We start from the raw sequence: 20146 nt of genomic DNA, 5'->3' as shown, positions 1-20146 counted from the left end.
CAGAGGAAGGAGGCCGTCAGAGGGGAGCCCACTTGGCAGAGGCACCAACATCCTGGCTCCTCACAGTTGCCTTGAGCTGCTACCTAAATGCTTCTTGGATTCATAGCTTCTCAGCCATCTCTCTTCTTCCTTTCTTCTCTTGAAAACACTCTCTGCCCCAAGAAGTCATTTCACAACTAATTGGCAATTACATTCTCCTTCCCGCTCCCGAGGCCTGAACTGTCCCTGAGGGAGCTCAGGTGATGGGACAAACAGCAATTCTCCCCATGGGGAAAACGAATCAGGTAAGACATTCATGGAAAGAAGTCAGGAAACAACCTGATACACACAGCCAGAAAGGGGCAGAGGTCCTGAAGAGGAGATATTAAGGAAGATTCTAGAACAACCACTCTAAATATAAAATAACGCGACTGGACGAGATCTGAGGAATACTCTGGTGCTGGCCCCTTTTTTTTGCCAAGAACTGTTTTGTTTCTTTCTCTTGTATTGATTTTTTTTCTCTACCTAACTGCATTTCTAACATTTGAATTTTAACTCCACAATGCATCCATCAGTCCTTTCTTTAAAATAGTTTTGAACACAAAGCTAAGATTCCCTTGATCACTGTCCTCCATCCTGGTCCCCACCCCGGTGAGGGCACCCCAGTTAAGAGCTGCAGTGTTGGGCCGGCCCGCTGGCGTAGTGGTTAAGTTCGCGTGCTCTGCTTCGGCAGCCTGGGGTTTGCAGGCTCGGACCTACTGCACTGCTCATCGAGCCATGCTGCGGCAGCGTCCCACATACAAAAATAGAGGGAGACTGGCAAGAGATGTCAGCTCAGGGCCACTCTTCCTCACCAAACAAAACAAAACAAGGAGCTGAAGTGTATCTTTTATCTATGTATTTGCCTGTGTGCTCATAGCCACAGGAAATGTGTTTATTATTCCTGTGTTTTCCCTGCTACACAGGGTATCACACTGTTATGTGTCACTCTACAACTCGTCCTTTTCCCAACGTGCTTTTCACTCCTTCTAGCCGCTGCCAATCAGTGCATGGTATGACGACACCACATTTTATTGATCCATGCCTCCACTGGTGGACGTTTAGGATGCTTCCAATTTTTCCTCATCATAAACAATACTGCCACAAGCATGCTCGGTCCTGCTTTCTTGGCACAGGCGCAGACATTTTTCCAGGGCAGATCCCTAGAAGTAGAACTGCAGGCCGTGGACTCCTGCATTTCTGTTTTACTAGGGGCTACCAAACGCCCTGCAACCTGCCAGACCTGTTTTTACTCTAAGTGGCAGTGCCTGAGACGACCACTGCCCTCCAGCCTGGCAGCACCTGAGACGAGGAAAGTCCTGCCAATCTGATGTACCAACCGCATTTATTAAAGAATAATGATAAAAGACCTAACCACTCAGCACCCACTCTGCCACCATGTGTTGGGTAACTCACAAATATACCTCATTCATTCAGTCAACAAACATCCACTGAGACTTCAGACAGTAAAGGCCTTGTGCCGGGCAAACAAAAACAATCTGGCACGGCCACCAACCTCAAAAACCTGGAGTGTCGTTGAAATGTGATGAAGGAAAAGCCACCAGAATTGAAAACAGGTACTCAAACAAAAACTTGTACACAAATGTTGACAGCAGCATTATTCCCAATGGCCAAAAGGCACCCTCATCTCCCACCACTCTCTGCCTCCATCATTCCACTCCAGTCCCACCAGCCTCCTCTTATTCTTCAGAAGTGCCTAAAGCACTCCTGCCTCAGGGCCTTTGCACTTGCTGTTCCCTGTCCCTGCAAGGCTCTCCCCCAAGATGTCCCTATGGCTCACTCCCTTACCTCCTGCAGGTCTGTGCTAAAATGTCACCTGCTCATGAGGTTTTCCCTGGCTATCCTTAGGACTTAGCACCATCTGAAATATAATATATTGAACTGATGGATCTCGTTTATTATCTGTCTCCCCATTCGAATGTCAGCTCCCTGAGCTGTACAACTGCTTCATGTACTAACCTGTTTAGTTCTCACCCCTCCCACCACGAGGGTACCACTAGTATCTCCCTTTTCGAGTTAAGTAACTTGTCTAATGTCAACATCAACGTCAAAGTCAGGAAGAATAAGACAAGGTCCTGCCCTGAAATAATTCAGAGTTTACTGAGGGTAACAGACAAAGAGAGAAATTATAGGACGACAAGGTGGATGCTGGGAAAGAGCTTTGGTTAGAACTTACTGGTAGCCCAGGGGAAGTGGTGATTAACTCTGCCTGGGGGATGTGGGAGAGGAGGGTCTTGGAAACCTTTCTAAAAGAGGAGGGGACGTTGACGCCTGTTTTGAGGGATGTGGAGGAGTTAGTCAGCGTAGGAAGAGAATAGATTAACACCTCATCCCAGGCAAAAGCTCTGACAGGCAAGGGCCTGCTGCTTTGGGGAACAATGTTAAACCTGTATTAAAACACGAGATGCCGGGGCTGGCCCGGAGGCGCAGCGGTTAAGTGCGCGTGCTCCACTGCAGCGGCCCGGGGTTCATGGGTTCGGATCCCGGGCGTGCACTGACGCACTGCTTGGCGAGCCATGCTGTGGCGGTGTCCCATATAAAGTGGAGGAAGATAGGCACGGATGTTAGCCCAGGGCCAGTCTTCCTTAGGAAAAAGAGGAGGATGGGCAGATGTTAGCTCAGGGCTGATCTTCCTCACACACACAAAAAACACAAGACGCCAAAGAAGATACACAAATGGCGGACAAGCACAGGAAAAGATGCTCAGCATCATCAGCCACCGGGAAATGCAAATCAAAACCACGAGATACCAGTGCACACTCCCTAGGATGGCAATAATAAAAAAGATGGGCAATATCAAGTGTTGGCAAGGACGTGGAGAAACTGGACCGCTCGTTCATGGCTAGTGGGAATGTAAAATGGTGCGGCCACTTTGGAAACAGTCTGGCAGTTCCTCAAAAGGTTAAAACATAGAGTTACCCTAGAATCCAGCAAATCCACTCCTAGGTATCTCTCAGAAGAAATGAAAACAAATGTCCTCACAAAACTTGTACATCCTGGGGGCCGGCCCCGTGGCTTAGCGGTTAAGTGCACGCACTCCGCTGCTGGCAGCCCGGGTTCGGATCCGGGCGCGCACCGACGCACCGCTTCTCCGGCCATGCTGAGGCCACGTCCCACATACAGCAACTAGCAGGATGTGCAGCTATGACATACAACTATCTACTGGGGCTTTGGGGAGAAAAAGAGAAAAAAAAAGAGGAGGATTGGCAATAGATGTTAGCTCAGGGCTGATCTTCCTCACAAAAAAATAAAAAAAGAAACAAAAAACACAAAACTTGTATATGCACATTTGCCAAAAAGTAGAAGCAACTCAAATGTCCATCAATTGATGAATGGATAAAATGTAGTACATGCATACAACCCAACAGTATTCAGCCCTAAGGAATGAAGTGTTGACATATGCCACAAAATGGACAAACCCTTAAAACCAGACACAAAGGACCACCTAACGTATGATTCCATTCATATGAAATGTCCAGAACAGGCAAATCTAGAGAGACAGAAACAGATTAGTGGTTGCCTAGGGCTGGGGGATGGGGGAATGGAGAGTGACTGCTAATGGGTATGGGACTTCTTTTTGGAGTGACGAAAATGTTCTAAAATTAGATTGTGGCGAGGAGTGCACAACTCTGTGAATCTAATAAAAACCACAGAATTGTACACTTTAATAAATGGGTGTGAATTACAGCATCTCAATAAAGCCATTCAACAAACAAACCAAGCACGGGATGCTGAGAAAGGGTTGAGAGGGTGAGCAGGGGCTGGGCAGAGTGGTTTCTTTTTTTTTTTTTTTTTTTTTGTGAGGGAGGTCAGCCCTGAGCTAACATCCGTGCTAAGCCTCCTCTTTTTTTTGCTGAGGAAGACCGGCTCTGAGCTAACATCCATTGCCAATCCTCCTCCTTTATTTTTCCTTCCCCAAAGCCCCAGTAGATAGTTGTATGTCATAGTTGCACATCCTTCTAGTTGCTGTATGTGGGACGCGGCCTCAGCATGGCCAGAGACGCGGTGCGTCGGTGCGCGCCCGGGATCCGAACCCGGGCCGCCAGTATCGGAGCGTGCGCACTTAACCGCTAAGCCACGGGGCCGGCCCTGGGCAGAGTGGTTTCTAAAGACAGGACTAAGCTTTCCTCTGGGGACAAGGAAAACTGGTTGAGAATGGGCTGGGGACGAGACTGGAGCTAAAATGCTCAGTCAGCTGTGAGGCCATCAGGGGGCTTCATGGGAAATGCAGCTAGGCATGGATATAACACTGAGACATCAAGACCCGGAGAGGGGCTGAAGTACCACGGCCAAGGGGCTCCAAGAGTAAAGCAGGTAGGGGGGTGTGTGTGCCTGGAGAGGGGCTGAAGCACCACGGCGAAGAAGGTCTAAGACCAAAGCCGGTGTGTGTGTGTGTGTGTGTGTGTGTGTGTGTGTTGTGTGTGTGTGTGTGTGTGTGTGTGTGTATGTGTGTGTGTGTGTGTGTGTGTGTGTGTGTGTGTGTGTGTGTGTGTGTGTGTGTGTGTTGTGTGTGTGTGTCACGCAGAGCCACACACACCTGAGCTCCCTCCCCAGCCTCTCTCCTGTAATCAACACCAGCGTCCCAGGGGAGAGGCAGTGATGTCAGTGGGGGAAGGAGGGAAGGGTCCAGGCCAGGTTGTTGCAGGGACGGTTGCCATGGAGATGGCTTCTCTGGGGACCAGGTGAAAGCTGCCAGAGGTGGGGGCAGGGTGGCTTTGATTCTGAGAATCAGAACTAATCAGAGCCCCTACCTGTCCCTGGATACCAGTCACTACAATAACGTTTCTAGCACTTGTTATGTGCCACGCCCTGTTCGCAGTCCTTACCTGCAAGGACTCACAACCCTATGAGGTGGGCATTATCAGCGTTCCCATGTCACAGATGAGCAAACTGAAGTTGAGAGAAATCAAGTAACTTGCCCAAAGTCACACAGGTAGTTAGGACTGACCCAGGCTGTCCGGCCCCAGAGCTGAGCTGGGGCCTCATGAGCCTCTCCAACGTGACATTTTTTCAGCCCTGCCAACATGTACTGTGTCCCCTACCCTCTTCCCGTTCTCTAATGACATCCCGGGCCAACTCCATCACCTTCCAGACTAGTCTAGATTTTATTCTTGAATCTAATTCGGTGCTGTCCGCCTCCCCTCAGCTGCAGGCTGGCCTCCTGGTGGCCTGGAGTGAAGAGTGGGTGTCAGCTGCTCTTTCCTGTCTCCCTTCAGGAATCTGTTCCTGCTCTGGGTGGGGGCGGGCAGGAGGAGGGGTCCCGGGGCTCTTGAACCAACTGGGCTCTGCTGACCCTCGATGCTCTCCGTGAGGCGGTCCCCACATGTCTCTGGAGGGGCACCTGGGGGACCTGGGAGGCTTTCCTGCTGTGGCTCCCTGTCTCTGCTTCAACCCTTCCCTCTTGCCCCCCTCACCTTCCACTACGACTGGCTGCCCGCTGGGTTCCGAGCTGCTAGTTTCCTCGGTGCTCAAGCGACCCTGTGGGAACTGGGCATCCGTGGCCCACCTCATGGCGGGGCACAGGCTCCGCTGAGGCTGCCCCGCCCCGCCCCAGAGCCCTGCCATTGCTCTCCACCTGTCTTCCCTCATCTTGGTAGGATGAGCTGTGAGAAAGGAAAGCAGCCCTGACAGCCAGACCCTGGGGCTCTCCTGTTAGACATACCAGTGTCACTGGACACCCATATCAGGCAAGGCCACTCGGACCGTGATGGACTGAGACAAAAATAAGACCACTCCGGAGTCACATCTCAACACAGACAAAAACACGAACATTGTCCAAAGCACAAAAATGACCATACATCCTCCTCCCGGCTCAGAGCTGCCCGCTGCTCCTTAACCACCGCATCAACTCCATTCATTCCTCCCGCCTCTGGATAAGATAAAGACACCCAGTCACAGACTTGCCCCTGCTTCCTGCCAGCATCCGACCCAGAGCAAAGCCCCGCTTCCCTGACCCTTCCCCAAAGTCACTGGACCCTGCCCAGCTCCTATAACAAGTCCTCGCTAACACCCCCCTTTACTCAGAGGCCCCTTGGGCCCCCATGGCGGGCGACCTCCCCAGCTGGTGGCCTCTGGCTGGGGGCACGGACAGCTGATAAGGAACAGACAGGGCAATAAGACGCCAGCACCCCTCCAGCAGGCACCCAACCCTCACTGACGATTCTCTAGAGACTTCCTTCCCTGCTCCCCACAAACACTGCTCTCCAGACTGCACATGGCATGAGGCTAAGTCTGAGCGAGACCCTGCTCCTTTTCAGTCTTGGTCAGTCTAGCACGGAGGGGTGTGGCCCGAATTCCCAGTGACTCTAGGATGAGGAGCACTGGGTTCCTTTTGTTCTCTGCTCCGGGCAGAGGGCTACAGATTTGGGGCTGCAGTGGAATCACTGAACACGAAGGTCAGGGAGGGCCCTGACCTAAGCCTATCCACATTCGTGATTTGTTGGGGTTTCTCTGAATTATTCGCTAACCTTTTAAAACCTGAATCTTGCAGAAAAATCTAGATTTCCAACTTCTCCTGTAAAATCAGAAGCTCGGCATCACCAGGCTGCACTGCTGCCAGGCAGATGGGCCGTCCCTGAGCTGCACTTGTGTCTTTCCGGTGGTCCGGGGGCTTTGCAGAGCCACCTCTGAGACAGGGCCTGCGGCGATGGCTCACTTGCTGAGCCAGGCACTGCTCTAGGCCTTTCCACATATATCTCTGTGGTCCTCACCACTGCCCTCTCAGGAGGGTTCTGCTACTGTCCCCACTTTAGTGATGAGGCCACAGAGCAGTAAGTGATGGCATCCCAAGATCCAGGACATTATGTTGTCAATTACCTTCAGTTTGCCATGTCCTTTTCCTATAGCCAGTCCCTGTGGGCCCGTGAGGGAGGGGGCACCCCAGGGCTAGCCCCAGTCTTTATCTCCCAGATGAGGAAACTGAGGCTCTGAGAGGGGAGGTGTGGTAGGCTGGATAATGGCCCCCCCAAAGATGTCCATGTCCCAGTCCCCAGAACCTGTGAATATGCAACCTCACGTGGCAAAAGGGACTTTGCAGATGTGATTACATTAAGGATCTTGCGATGGAGGCATTATCCTGGATTATCTGGGAAGGCCCTAATGTCATCACAAGGGCCTTTATCAGAGAGAGGGCAAGAAGATCAAAGGAGGAAATAGGAGATGTGATGATGGAAGCAGATGCTGGAGTGATGTGAAGACGGGGCCACGAGCTAAGGAATGCAGGCAGCCTCTAGAAGCCAGAAAAAGCAAGGAAATGGATTCTCCCCTAGAGCCTCCAGAAGGAACCAGCCCTGCAGACCCATTTTAGACTTTCCGGTCTCCAGAAACGAAAGGGAATAAATGTGTGTTGCTTTAAGCCACTCAGTTTGCGGCAATTTGTTACAGCAGCTAATACAGAAGATGAGCGTTGAGGATGCCCGAGCTGGTGCGGCAGGGTAGGGCCTGACTAGGTTCTAAGAGAGGCAGCTGCTTCTGCCAAGGGAGAAGAGCAGGAGCGGGGGGGGGGGGGGGGGGGGGGCTCTGGAGGACTCTGAGCCACCGGGCCACGTGGCAGACCTGTGCTCTGCGTGTCCAGCCCCCGCACTGCCCTTTCCCCAGCTGAGCTGGCCTTAGCCTTCCTGCCCTTGTTTGCCAGGACGTGTACCTCCAACCTGTCCCCCTGGCCTGCATGACCCAGGTAACTGCCCCTGTGCCTCTTTAGAGACCACAGTATTGAACCCCAGCCTCTGTGCATGAGCAACTCACTTACAAATGAAGTGATGTCTACTGAGGCAGCAGCAGAAGACTGGGGGCTGTGGGCAATGATTCCGGGAACGAGGAGGGTCCCGACCTTGCCGTCTAAGTGCTCGTGGAAACAGTCACTTACACAAACATCTGTCTGAAAGCAGAACGAAGTGTAATGGGAACAGGAAGAGAAACAAACACACATAGACCCTGAGCTCCTGGGACATGTTGGGCCTGACCTCCATCATTTCATAGACTCTCCCGGCACCCAACCCTTAGAGAGAACTAATGTTCACAACTGGGCAGGCCCCGTTCTAGGAAGTTTACATGCATTTACCTATTTAATCCTCACCACAACCCTCTGAGGTGGGTCCTCTTAACCCCATTTCATGGATGCGGAAATCGAATCTGAGAGAGAAGATGCCACTTGCCGAGGGTCACCGAAGTGGTGGAGTTGGGATGTGAACTCAGCAGACTGGCTCCAGAGTCCACGCTCTGACCCACTTTGCAGAAAGCAGCCGAGGCTCAGGCACAGGAAGGACCTTGTCTGCATCCCCGGCCAGGGCTGAGTGATGCGGGCTCAGGATGAGAACCTGGGTCCATCTGATGCAAACTCGGTGCCTCTTCCATCATGCCAGGCTGTCACCTTGATTGGGAAACCAGTGAGGGGTTGCTGCAATAGTACAGGTGAGGAGGACCTGCTCTAGGGCAGCGGAGGTCACAATCAATAGAATTTGGCAATTGTGAGCAGCAGACCCAAGGTGAAGGTCCAAGCTGGGTGGCCTCCCAGCAGGCTATGCCCTGGGCCAGGGGTCAGGGACCCCGTGGATCTGAGAGGAGACAGGCTCTCCCTGGGGCTTGTAGGGCCTTGGAAGCTGTGCTCTATCGTCGAGGCCTGGGCTCTCACTAGCAGTGTGATTGTGCTCAATGCCTTCCACCTCTTGGGGCCTCTGTCTTGCCCCCTGCAAGACAAGTGGGTTGGCGCCTATAATCTCAGGCCTCTCCTGGGCATGTGTCTCAGATTCCCAGGGTCCTGCACAGGTGGCTGCTCTCCCTCCCCCTCCTCTGCCCCTCCCTTGCTGTGCTGGGACCTCTCCCAGATCCAGGGCTCTAGTGCTCTGCTAACCAGGAACCATTGCCAGGTGTGCTGGGGCCCCCCAGAGAATCCCCCCACTCCCTCTCCCCAGTAAGGAGCCAGGGTGATGCAACCTGCCTGCAAGGGCCACCTCACTCCCCGAGCCGGGCTCCTCCGCACTGAAAAAGAGTCCCCAGCAGCCCCACCCACGCTCCTAGCTCCAGCTCAGGAGCTGAAGGGGCTGGGGCCCCTGGACCCTGGAAGACTTTGTGAAGCAGGAGGCTGAGGCACCCGAGTCCCAGGGGGACTGCGGGTCTGGGTCAGGGGTGGGCACAGGACAGGGCTCAGGGTGCTGAGACCTGGGCTCACAGACAGCCACTGATGACCTACCGCCCATAAATTAGAACATGCTGGGAAGAGCTAGGGAGCTAAGTGTGCGAACTGGCACCCTCTCAGCAGGACTGAGTCAAGTGCTTGACTGGGGCAGTTGGCACCAGGGCTGAACTAGGTGGGATCCAACACCTATAGAGAGAAAAAGGCACAAGGGACTGGGACAGGGGACCAGGGTCCCTGCCCTAGTGTCTTCTCAGTCAGCATACACTGAACACTCATTTCCAGTTATTAAAAAATATCCTACCTAGCCATCCTCTCAAAAACCCATAACCCCAGTCTATGAGACAAAACCAAATTGGGGGACATTCCATAGAATACCCAACCAGCACTCTTCAAAACCGTCAAGGTCATGAAAGACAGAGGAAATCTGAGAACCTGCCGCAGCCCAGAGGACGGTAAGAAGACAGATGACTAAATGTAATATGGCATCGTGGACGGACCCCGGAATAAAAAGAGGGCATTAGGGCGCAACTAGTGAAAGCAGAACAGAGTGTGGAGTTTAGTTAATAGAAATGTATGATGTTTGTTCCTTAGTTGTGACAAATGAACCAAGTAATCTAAGGTGTCAACAACGGGGGAACTGCGTGAGGGGTATATGGCAACTCCACTATCTTTGCAACTTTTCTGTAAATCTAAAATTACTCCAAAATAAAAAGTTGATTTAAAGAAAAATACTTTACCTAGTCCACGTGTATAACCTAGGTCTTTCCAGAAGGAGAAGACTCTGGGTGATGACTGGGTCTCCTCACTGCCAGCAGTCTGTCCAAGAACCTACCCTACTCTCACCTGCTGTTACTCAACATCTATACTGAGAAGCAGAAAGTCAGCCCCTAAGTCTCACTTAAAAGGTGGAAGACTTTTTAAAGAACTTACTGCTTAGCAACGGAGATAAAACATACACACCTCACTAATAATAATAGTAATAATACCCCCTTAGGTAGCACCTACTGTGTGCCAGGCACTAGTCTAAACGCTTGACCTGGGTTAACTTATTTAATCCTTGTTAACAGTACTAAGAAATAGGTACAATATAATAATGGCCACGTACATTGGTACGTTTCTATTAACCAAACTCCACACTCCATTCTCGTATTATTAATGGAAACTGAGGCACAGGGAAATAAGGGACATTGCCAGTGAGCTACTAAGTGCGGTGCAGTCAGGGATGGAACGCAATAACCTGGTTCCAGAGTGTGCTCTTAACTGCTCCTCTATACCGCCTAGGTATAACGCAGCCCCTATAGCGCCAGTGCTCAAATACCAGCAGCGTGGACGATAAGTGTCTAAGGGAAAGTGGTCAGATCCCAAGAAGGACTTGCTGCACGCAACAGAAGCCTGCGTATGTTCATTCCCAGATAACTCTCAAGATCGGGGTTCCCCCACCTTCTCTGGATCTTGATTCAGTTTCATAACCAACACAAAAGTGATGAAGGCTGAACTCCAGGTGTCACATCCTGATGTGGACAGAGGCAGGGTGGCAAAGGGAGGGGTTTCTGCAGCAGAGGAAAGACCCGCATCCACTTGGGCTGGTGGAGGGCCCAGCGCACAGGGAGGGGATGGCGAGGAAGCTCTCCTCTTTCAGCAAATGCAAGTGTAGGTCTCCCCATTTTTGGCAGGGCTGGAACACGGATCCAGTGGGGCGCAGCAGAGGCGGGGGACTCTTTGAAAGGAAGTCAGGGTGAGGGGCAGGGGCAGAAGAATGAAGCAAGTGTCTCGAAAGAAGTGCTGAGGATAAGCGCTGAGGGGAGGTGGCCACGGGATGGAGAAAAGAGCGAGGGCGACGATGCCTGAATTCCCTGCACCGAGCGGGGGCTGACCTCCCATCATCTGGCGTGGAGGAGGGTGGGGACGGCTGGACACTGAGGAGTAAAGGCGACACTGCTAAAGAATGACCTATTAGCAGGTGTCGGATGGTCAGGAGTCTGGGGCTCTTGGCAGGAGGGGAGCAAGGCGTCAGACCGAGCCCCAGAATTCGTATTAATAATAAAACACACCGAACAGGCCTGCAGGAGCCGGGCCCTGGGTTCCACGGCTCTCCGCTTATTTCATTCGCACAAACAACCCTACCTCATTTTTCGGACAGTTCCCCATCTATGAGGCCAGAGAACTTAAGTTATGTGCCCAAGGCCACCCTGGCCGGTCTATGACTCACGCCAGCCTCGAACCACAAAAAGGGTTGGGGGACGGCAGTTGGGGGATGAGGAGACGAGCATGCGGCTGGCCGGAAATTCGTGAACCGAAGCAGGGAAACAAGAAATGAACCGACGCGGGTCTCGGGGAAGAGGGGGGGCCGAATTCCCGGAATCGCAGGGAGGAGGGGGCTGGACCCCCACGTCGGGGGGAAGGGAAGGCCGGAACGCCCGGGGTCGGGAGGAAGAGGGGGCTGGATCCCCGGATCAGAGGAAGGAGAAGGGCCGGATCCCGGGGTCGGAAGGAGGAGAGGGCCAGATCCCGGGATCCCGAGGGGGGGCCAGGCCCGCCCCCCGGTTGGGGCCGCGCGGGGGCGGGGCGCGGAGGGATCCGAGCGGGCCGTGCTGCGCCGCCCCCGGTATATCTGTCCCCAGTCCCCGGCGCCGCCTCAGTCCCCGTCCTCAGATCACGATCTCTCCTCACGCTACCCCGACGCCGCCTCCGCCCGCGTAGCCCCGGCCATGGCTCTGTAGCCGCCACCCCTCCGTGCCTCACGGCCCATCTCCGCGCTCACCGCGCTTGCGCTCTCCGCTCCCGCCTTCTTTCTTCAGCCGAGGCCGCCGCCGCCTCTCCTTTCTGCAGCCATGGAGTGAGTAACGCTCGCCCCTCCCTCTCCAACCGCCTTTCCCGCCCTTTGGAAGCTCGCGGCCCTCACAACGCGGCCTGGGGGATGGCGAGACGAGAGCGAGGAATCACGGTCGCGCAGGCGCAGAAGAGGGAAAACGGGCCGTCGACGCGAGGCGGAGCATGCGCACTCGGTTCGAGGAGGGGGAGGGTGCGTTCTTCCAGCTAGTGTTGGAGTTTAAAGACGGCCCGCGTGAGGTTGCGCCTGCGCACTACCCCCCAGGACGATTCTGCCCTCTCGCGGTTGCTCATGCGCAGCAGCCCACCAGAGTCCGTATTTGCGTCCGAAGGGCGGGCAGTAAGCAGCCGCACATGCGCAGTGATCCCCAGGAGGACGAAGCATGTACTTTGGCCCTGGGTTAGAGAGCCGGGAGTGGAAGGGTGGTGGCGAGGAGAGCTGTTCCTCCTCGGCCTCCCGGCTCCCACGACCTGCGTCCCGGCTCCACATTGCTCAGGCGCACTGCATAGCTTCTCTCTCTTTCATCGGGCATCTGTTGGGGCGAGGGCTGGTGTAGATTGACAGGGTAGAAGGCGGGACTTAGAGGCAACCTGTTAAAAAGGGGGTGGAGCTAGGATCACAGCCATCGGGAGGAGTGGGGCTTGAGGGAACCCATTGTGAGAGGGGCGGGGCTCAGCGAACCGTTTGCTGAGGGGCGGGGTTTCGACCCGAGAAAGAGGTGGGGCCTCGGGGGAATCATCGGGGAGGGGTGGGGCTAAGATAAACAGTGAGGGGCAGGACTTAGAGGGTCGGGGGAGGTCACCGCAAAGTTAAAAGGGCAGAGTGGGATTTGAGTGGATCACATGGATGAAGGGGCGGGGCAGGGGGAAATTCCCCTGGGAGCTGATTTGAGATGGAATCGAGGGAGGCGATGGGGCCTAAAGGAAATATTTTAGAGGGAGGGGTGCGGCTGGAAGAAAATTCCCCTGGAATTGAGTTTTTTTACGAAGGGGAATATTATGAGGTGGGTGGGAGGAGTTAAGGAAATTCCCCGGGGAGACCTGTAGGTTTCTGTATTGGAAGGATCTGGGCTTGGGAATTCTAAAGAAAAGTAAGTCGATCCTAAAGCGAATTCCCTTGGGAGTGGGTGGGCCTCAGAGATTTGGGGAAAGAAAGAGCAGATTTAGAATTCTGAGAGCTAGGCTCGTCCCAAACCCAGTTGGAAGCAGGAGGGGGGAGGGGGGAGGACCCCAGGGAGGTGGGGGTGTGGCTTGGTTTCCCTGTGACTTCCATAGTGGGTGAGGCTGGCTTCTGACCCCAGTCGCTTTTGCCTCCCACATGTAGGTCCTCCACTTCCGCCTTGGTGCCTGTCTTCGCCCAGCTGAGCAACCTCCAGAGCCCCCTGCCAGCTGCCGGTGCAGCCTCCTTCGTTGCCATCCGCGCCCAGCGCCTGTTCCGCAGCCATGTCACTCCTGGCGACCCTGGGGCTGGAGCTGGACAGGGCCCTGCTCCCAGCTAGCGGGCTGGGCTGGCTCGTAGACTATGGGAAACTCCCCCTGGCCCCTGCCCCCCTGGGCCCCTATGAGGTCCTTGGGGGAGCCCTGGAGGGCGGGCTTCCAGGGGGGGGAGAGCCCCTGGCAGGTAAGGGCAGGCAAAGAATGGAGGTGGGGTGAATTGGGGTATGGGGGGCAGGGGGAAGGAGGAAGAATTCCTTCATTCATTTATTCATTCAAGCCATCAATATTTATTGAGCACCTATAACATGTCAGGTGCTGGGGATACAGATGGGAACAAGACTGACACGATCACTGTCTCCTGGAGTTCACACTCTAGTGAGGAGACAGATGAGACATATTCAATGATAATGTGGGATAAGTGGGAAACAGTCATTGAGCTGAAAAATGACAACGGGGACCTAGTTTATAGTGTGTAGCCAGGAAACCCTCTCCAAGTAGGTAGCGTTTTGGCTGAGGCCTAAAGCATGGGAGGGAATGAGCCATGAAAAGACCCAAGGGAATAGCTTTTCAGGAGGAGGGAACAGCATATGCAGAGGCCCTGAGGAAGGAATTATTTTATTCATTAATGTGTCCGACATGCTTGGTACATAGTGGGTTTTCAATACTTAATGAGTTAAAGAGGAAACAGGGTGTGTTGTGTATGTGCAATCTAGTTTGCCTTTTAAGAATAAACTAGAGAGTAAATCAGACAAACCACAGGTGTAGAGTGGATAAAGAGGATGTTGGAATGGTTGAAGTAATGGCTAATTGTTTTGTTGTTTGGGTCATTGGGTGGTTGACTGGTTCACTGATTGATTGGTTAAAAGGTTGATTGGTTGGTTGACTGATTCATTTAGTTGGTTGGTTGGTTGGTTGGTTGATTGGTTGACTCGGTTAATTGGTTAGTTAGATGTTTGACTGGTTTATTGGTTGGTTGGTTGGCTGGTTTGTTGACTGGTTTGATGATTCATTGATTGGTTGGTTGACTGATTGGCTAGTTGGTGGGTTTACTCAGTGAATGGGATGAATGAGGCTGACATGAGTGAGCACCCAGTTGGGTGGAGGACCAGGAACTCAAGGACCTTTATGTCCCCCTCCACTCCTCCAGGTGACGGCTTCTCTGACTGGATGACTGAGCGGGTTGACTTTACAGCCCTTCTCCCTCTGGAGCCCCCCTTGCCCCCAGGTGCCCTCCCCCCACCTTCCCCACCCCCACCTGACCTGGAAGCCATGGCCTCCCTCCTCAAGAAGGAGCTGGAGCAGATGGAAGACTTCTTCCTTGATGCCCCACTCCTCCCGCCATCCTCCCCACCACCACCACCAGCACCAGCGCCCTCCCTCCCCCTCCACCTCCCCACCTTTGACTTCCCCCAGCCCCCTGCCCTGGATACCCTTGACTTGCTGGCCATCTGCTGCCGCAGTGAGGCCGGACATGGGGACTCGGGTTTGGCCCACTTGCCTCCCCCACAGCAGCCCCCTCCTCCTCCACCTCAGCCCTCTCGCCCGGCCCCCTACCCCAATCCTGCCACCATCCGAGGGGACCGCAAGCAAAAGAAGAGAGACCAGAACAAGTCGGCAGCTCTGAGGTACCGCCAGAGGAAGCGGGCAGAGGGCGAGGCCCTGGAGGGCGAGTGCCAGGGGCTGGAGGCTCGGAACCGGGAGCTGAGGGAGAGGGCGGAGTCAGTGGAGCGGGAGATCCAGTACGTCAAGGATCTGCTCATCGAAGTGTACAAGGCTCGAAGCCAGAGGACCCGCAGCAGCTAGCCGGGCAGGGGCTTTGGGCGGTAGGGGGCGCTGGTCTTTAGCTTGGGTCACTTCTGTTTCTGGAGCTGAGGTGGGAGAGTCCCTCGGCATCCCCCTGCCTCCACCTTCATTCCAGATCTCCCTCTCTCTCCCTCTCTCTCTGCTTTTATCCTCGTCTCTGCTCATCCATTTCTGAGTTTGCTCCCCTCCTCCCTCCCCAGAATCATGGATGTTTGGCATTAGTCAACATCTGTGCTCCTCAAGTAACGGCCGAGGGGCTGAGGCCCACAGGGAATTCGGGGAGCAAGGCAGAGCTTGGGAACCTGGTCTCTCAAACAGGGACGTGCGGCCAGGAAGCTATGCAGAATGAGGCCAGGAGAGCCATCTGGGGACGCAAGTCAGGGAGGGTTTGAAGAATGGCACCCATGTAATCAAAATGCCAAGCCAGGTGACTTTCGGGAGCTCCATTTGGGCAGGGAGCCAAAAGGTAGCCAAGTTCACAGAGCAGGTGGATGTGCAGGCAGATGGGGAGGCGGGCAGGGCGGGGGATGGCCATAGTGGTGACCGGGTGTTCATTTTAGCTCTGGGAGGAAATCAGTGTTTTGTGCAGGTGTTGGGGGAGGGGTTGCCTCTAGGTGAGCGAGGGCGGGGACTGATCCTTTGGGGGGTTGTGAGCGGAAATAAAATGAAGAATTTCCTCTGGCCTGTGAGTCTTGTCTGTGAGGGGAGAAGTTGGGGAGAGGGCAATCTTAGGCCAAAGACAATAATGATGATAGGAGACACAACAGATAATACTTCTAGGGCCGCCCCGTGGCTTAGCGGTTAAGTGCGCGTGCTCCGCTGCTGGCGGCCTGGGTTCGGATCCCGGGTGCGCACCGACGCACCGCTTCTCCGGCCATGCTGAGGCCGTGTCCCACATACAGCAACTAGAAGGATGTGCAGCTATGATATACAACTATCTACTGGGGCTTTGGGGGGAAAATAAATAAAATCTTAAAAAAAAAAAATACTTCTAGTTAAGGGGGCCAGCCCCCTGGTGTAGCCACTTTTAGATTCAGACGGTTAATTACTTACATAGACAGCGAGATAAAAGATAGTCAGAGGTGCCAGCTCCCTTGTCACACACACCAAAAAAGGATGACACCGAAACAGAAGGGGCTGGGCGGCTACCACAAGAGATGTGGGAGGAGCCAGCTGTCTGATGAGGGCCTCCCAGGGGAAGTCAGGAAGTGAGGGGAGATGGCCTGGTAGCCATGGTGGAGATGTTCACTACATCTGCTTGTTGAGGGTGTAGGGGAGGAAGAACTGTTCCTTTGCCCTCTAGGTCCTGGCTGGTCTGAGAATTCAGTTGACATGAGACAGAATAACAGGGTAAAATCAAAGTTTAGTAACATGTATACATGGTTGAAACCCAGGAAGACTGAGTGACTCGCCAAAATGGTGGAAGCCACCACCTTAAATACCATCTTCAGCTAAAGACAAAGGAGGATGTTGGGGGTAGTGTTTTGGGACTTCAAAGGGGAGGAAGGCAATTCACGTGGAGATGGAAAAGCAAATGTTTGGTAAACGAATCTTGACCATGCCTTGTAGAGATGATGAGAGGTGGAGAAGATTTTGAATAAAAGGCCCTTGCTAGGTTCCTCCTTGTCTACCACACCTAGTTTATATTATGCTATAGTTATCTTATGATGTTAGCTCCTTCCTGGAACAGGCCTTCTATCTTAAATTCTTTTAGGCAGTTAGGGGGAAGGCCAAAGTTTCTGTCAGAGTCTTTTGTTATTGAAAATAATCAAGCCAAAGAGACACACTTTGGGGTGGCCAATTCTGACCCCCCACAAGGGCTTACTATGTGCCAAGCACTATTTTAAGCACTTCACATGCATTATCTAAGTTAATGCAAGAGGAAGGTATTGTTCTTAGATTTTGAATGAAGAACCTCAACCACGCATTCCATCTGTGTGGTCTCTGCAGGGCACTGGCTGGCAGGGGAAGGGCTGCGCACAGTGGTGAACAAAGTCATGTTTTCTGCCACTGTGGAACCTATGTTCTGTCTGGGGAGACAGAGATGATGTAACTTGACCAAGTGTGTCAGTTATAAATGCCTCTGGCTGCAGGTAACAACAGATGACCATCAGTGGTGTATGCATAAAAGGTTAATTTTTTTCACATAAATCTAGAGGGAGGGAGCTGTAGGCATTGTTCAGAGGCTCAGGGCTGTTGTTGCCAAGGTCTCTCTGATTCTCTTGGCCTTTCCGTCATGGCCAAAGATGGAGGCCATAGCTCCAGGCATTGTATCTGAGTTCAAAGTAGGAGGTCAGAATTTTCCTGGCAGACTTGGGTAGATTTCTGCTTAGATCTTGTTGTCTAGAGCTATGTCACATGGGTATTCTAGTTGCAAGGGAGTCTGGGTATAGACATACAATGGAATATGATTCAGCCTTAAAAAGGAAGGAAATTCTGACACATGCCACAACATGGGTGAACCTTGAGGACATTATGCTAAGTGAAAGAAGCCGGTCACAAGAAGACATTAGTGTACAACTCCACTTACATGAGGTTACTATTCTAGGTCCTCAAGGTTCACCCGGTAGTGGAATTGCTGGATCATATGATAATTCTCTTTTTTTTAAATAATTTTATTTTATTTGTCTTTCCCCCAAAGCCCCAGTAGATAGTTGCATGTCACAGCTACACATCCTTCCAGCTGCTGTATGTGGGACGCGGCCTCAGCATGGCCAGAGAAGAGGTGCATTGGTGCGCGCCCGGGATCCGAACCCAGGCCGCCAGCAGCGGAGCGCGCGCACCTAACTGCTAAGCCATCGGGCCGGCCCTGATAATTCTCTTTTCAATCTTTTGAGGAAACGTCAAACTTGCACAGTGCTGCACCATTTTACATTTCCACCAACAGTGCACAAGCGTTCCAATTTCTCCACATCCTTGCCAACACTTATTATTTATTGTTTTTGTTTGTTTGTAGAAGCTGTCCTGATGGGTGTGAGGTGTATGCCTAAAATCTTTAATTCAAAAAAGAAGGGATGTATCTAAAGATATTGTTGATTAAGATAATGATTTCATTTGCCAAAGACCAAATAACGGTGGCTTAAATAAGATAGAAGATTGATTTTCTCATGTAAATATCCAAGCTGGTAGGTGGAGCAGGGAGTAGCATGGCCCTGCCGCCTGAGTTCATTCATAGGCCCAGGTTCCTTCTATCTTGTTGCTCTGCATCTCCTGGCTCAGTGGTCTTCAAACTTGAGCATCTGTCAGAATCCACTGGAGGGTTTTTTGAGACTCAGATTGCTGGGCCCCATGCCGCAGAGTTCCTGATTCAGCAGGACTTGGATAGGGCCTGAGAACTATGTATTTTTCACAAATTTCCAGGTGATGCTGCTGCTGCTGGTCTGGGGACCACACTTTGGGAACCATTCTCCTAAGGTGTCACCCTCTGGATGGTTGAAGCCGAGTCACAATCGCTGTGACTTTGTTACAGCAAGCAGCAAAGGGGAAAGAGATACTGGAGAGCAGGCAGCCTCCTTTTAAAGACATAAGTTGGGAGTTTTTGACATCTTTTCTGGCCTTTCCTTTGGCTAGAATTTAGTCACATGGCCACGCCTAGCTGCAAGGGAGCCTGGGAAATGTAGTCCTTAGGCTCATGGTCACGCCTAGCTGCAAGGGAGCCTGGGAAATGTAGTCTCTACATGGGCGGCCATTTTCTCAGTCAGAACTTAGGTGGTTCTATTATGAAAAGGAAGAAGGGGAAAATGGACTTTAGGGAGTATGGTCATTAAGATAAAACGAAGGGTCAGCAATGGTCAGCAATGCAGGGGCTTCTAGACCAGCAGTTCTCAGTGTTGCCTGTGGGCCTCAGGGAACCCAAGACCCTTTCAGGTGATTTGCAAGGTTAAAACTATTTTCATAATAATACTAAGGTATTATTTGCTCCTCTCTCTCCCCCTCCCTCTCTCTCTGGAGTTTTCCAGAGGTTATGTGATGTGTGATGACATCATCACTCTGACAGCTAACAGAATACGTGTTTGTGTATTCTTGTGACTTAAAAGTGTTGCAATTTTAATTGCTAAAACTGAATATTGATAGATATAACCCATGCAAACAAAAGTTCTTTGGGGTCTCTGATATTTAAGAGTGTAAAGGGGTCCTGAGACAAAAAAAAAAAGCACAAGCACTGCTGTGTTAGTATTTATCTCCACGTAAATTCAAGTCCTGAGACTTTGGGCCATCCAAGTGCTGTGAATTGGGGCTGAAATTCCACCTGAACCCTGACCAGTCCTTACAGCTTCCCAGGAGCAGATTTTTCTTGTCCACTCAGCCATAAAGCATCTGTACTTACGACAATGCTGAAATTCACCCGAGTCGTGTGCGTCTGGACAACAGCGATGAAATCCCGCCCACGTTTGCATTCCGGAAATGGCTTCCTGCAAAGAGGCGTCATGCCCGGTGGAGCTTAGATAAGACCCACGAATGAACCGCTTGTTTACCTGAGACAAGACCGCAGAACCCTCCAAATTCCCGGTTTGGGGATGCATAAGTGATTAGCTGAACTGTTTCGTCCCGTTGTTAACAATATGCTTCTTAACCAAACCTAGGTTAAGTTTCCCTCTTCACCCCACACTCGGGAACTCTGGTCCGTCCTCAGCCTGAGCCCGGATACAACCCCTGAACGGGCTGGCCTCAGGGTAAACCTTTCTCCCGTCTGCTGTCCTGTCAAGCTACCTTTTCATCCCGCGTCCCCACATCTCATTCTTTCTAGCCTTGTTTGCTCCTCCTCATAAAAGAAAGACTTTTGCCTAACCCTTGTGTAGCTTGCAAATCTTATGGTTCTCCCCACTGCAATAGTGTTCCCCCCACTGCAATAGTTCTTCCTTGCAATGATCCTTTGGAATAAAGTCTCTCCTTACCAAATCTGAA

The 20146-nt window shown here is 52.4% G+C and overlaps 2 protein-coding genes across 3 annotated transcripts in view; one reads left to right on the top strand and one right to left on the bottom strand.

Annotated features, from left to right (window-relative positions):
* NUP62 (nucleoporin 62) overlaps window positions 1-12078 on the bottom strand; it is a 25760-nt gene extending 13682 nt beyond the window's left edge. The window contains exon 1 of one of the 2 annotated variants that reach the window (XM_014795173.2): window positions 11934-12078. The gene's annotated coding sequence lies outside the window, so the exon portion shown is untranslated. The remainder of the gene's footprint in view (window positions 1-11933) is intronic. The other variant, XM_087421333.1, reaches the window with a different exon arrangement.
* ATF5 (activating transcription factor 5) lies at window positions 11934-20146 on the top strand. The gene is made up of 3 exons (XM_004440306.3): window positions 11934-12008; window positions 13326-13622; window positions 14586-20146. The coding sequence occupies exons 2-3, from the start codon at window positions 13445-13447 to the stop codon at window positions 15239-15241; spliced, it is 834 nt and encodes a 277-aa protein (XP_004440363.1). The 5' UTR covers window positions 11934-12008; window positions 13326-13444; the 3' UTR covers window positions 15242-20146.

Source organism: Ceratotherium simum, chromosome 33 (assembly GCF_057802395.1).
Source record: "Ceratotherium simum simum isolate JZ-2026a chromosome 33, ASM5780239v1, whole genome shotgun sequence".
NCBI classification, from domain to species: Eukaryota; Metazoa; Chordata; class Mammalia; order Perissodactyla; family Rhinocerotidae; genus Ceratotherium; species Ceratotherium simum.
The sequence above is the reverse complement of the archived record's forward strand: the minus strand, read 5'-3'. Positions and strand labels throughout refer to the sequence as shown.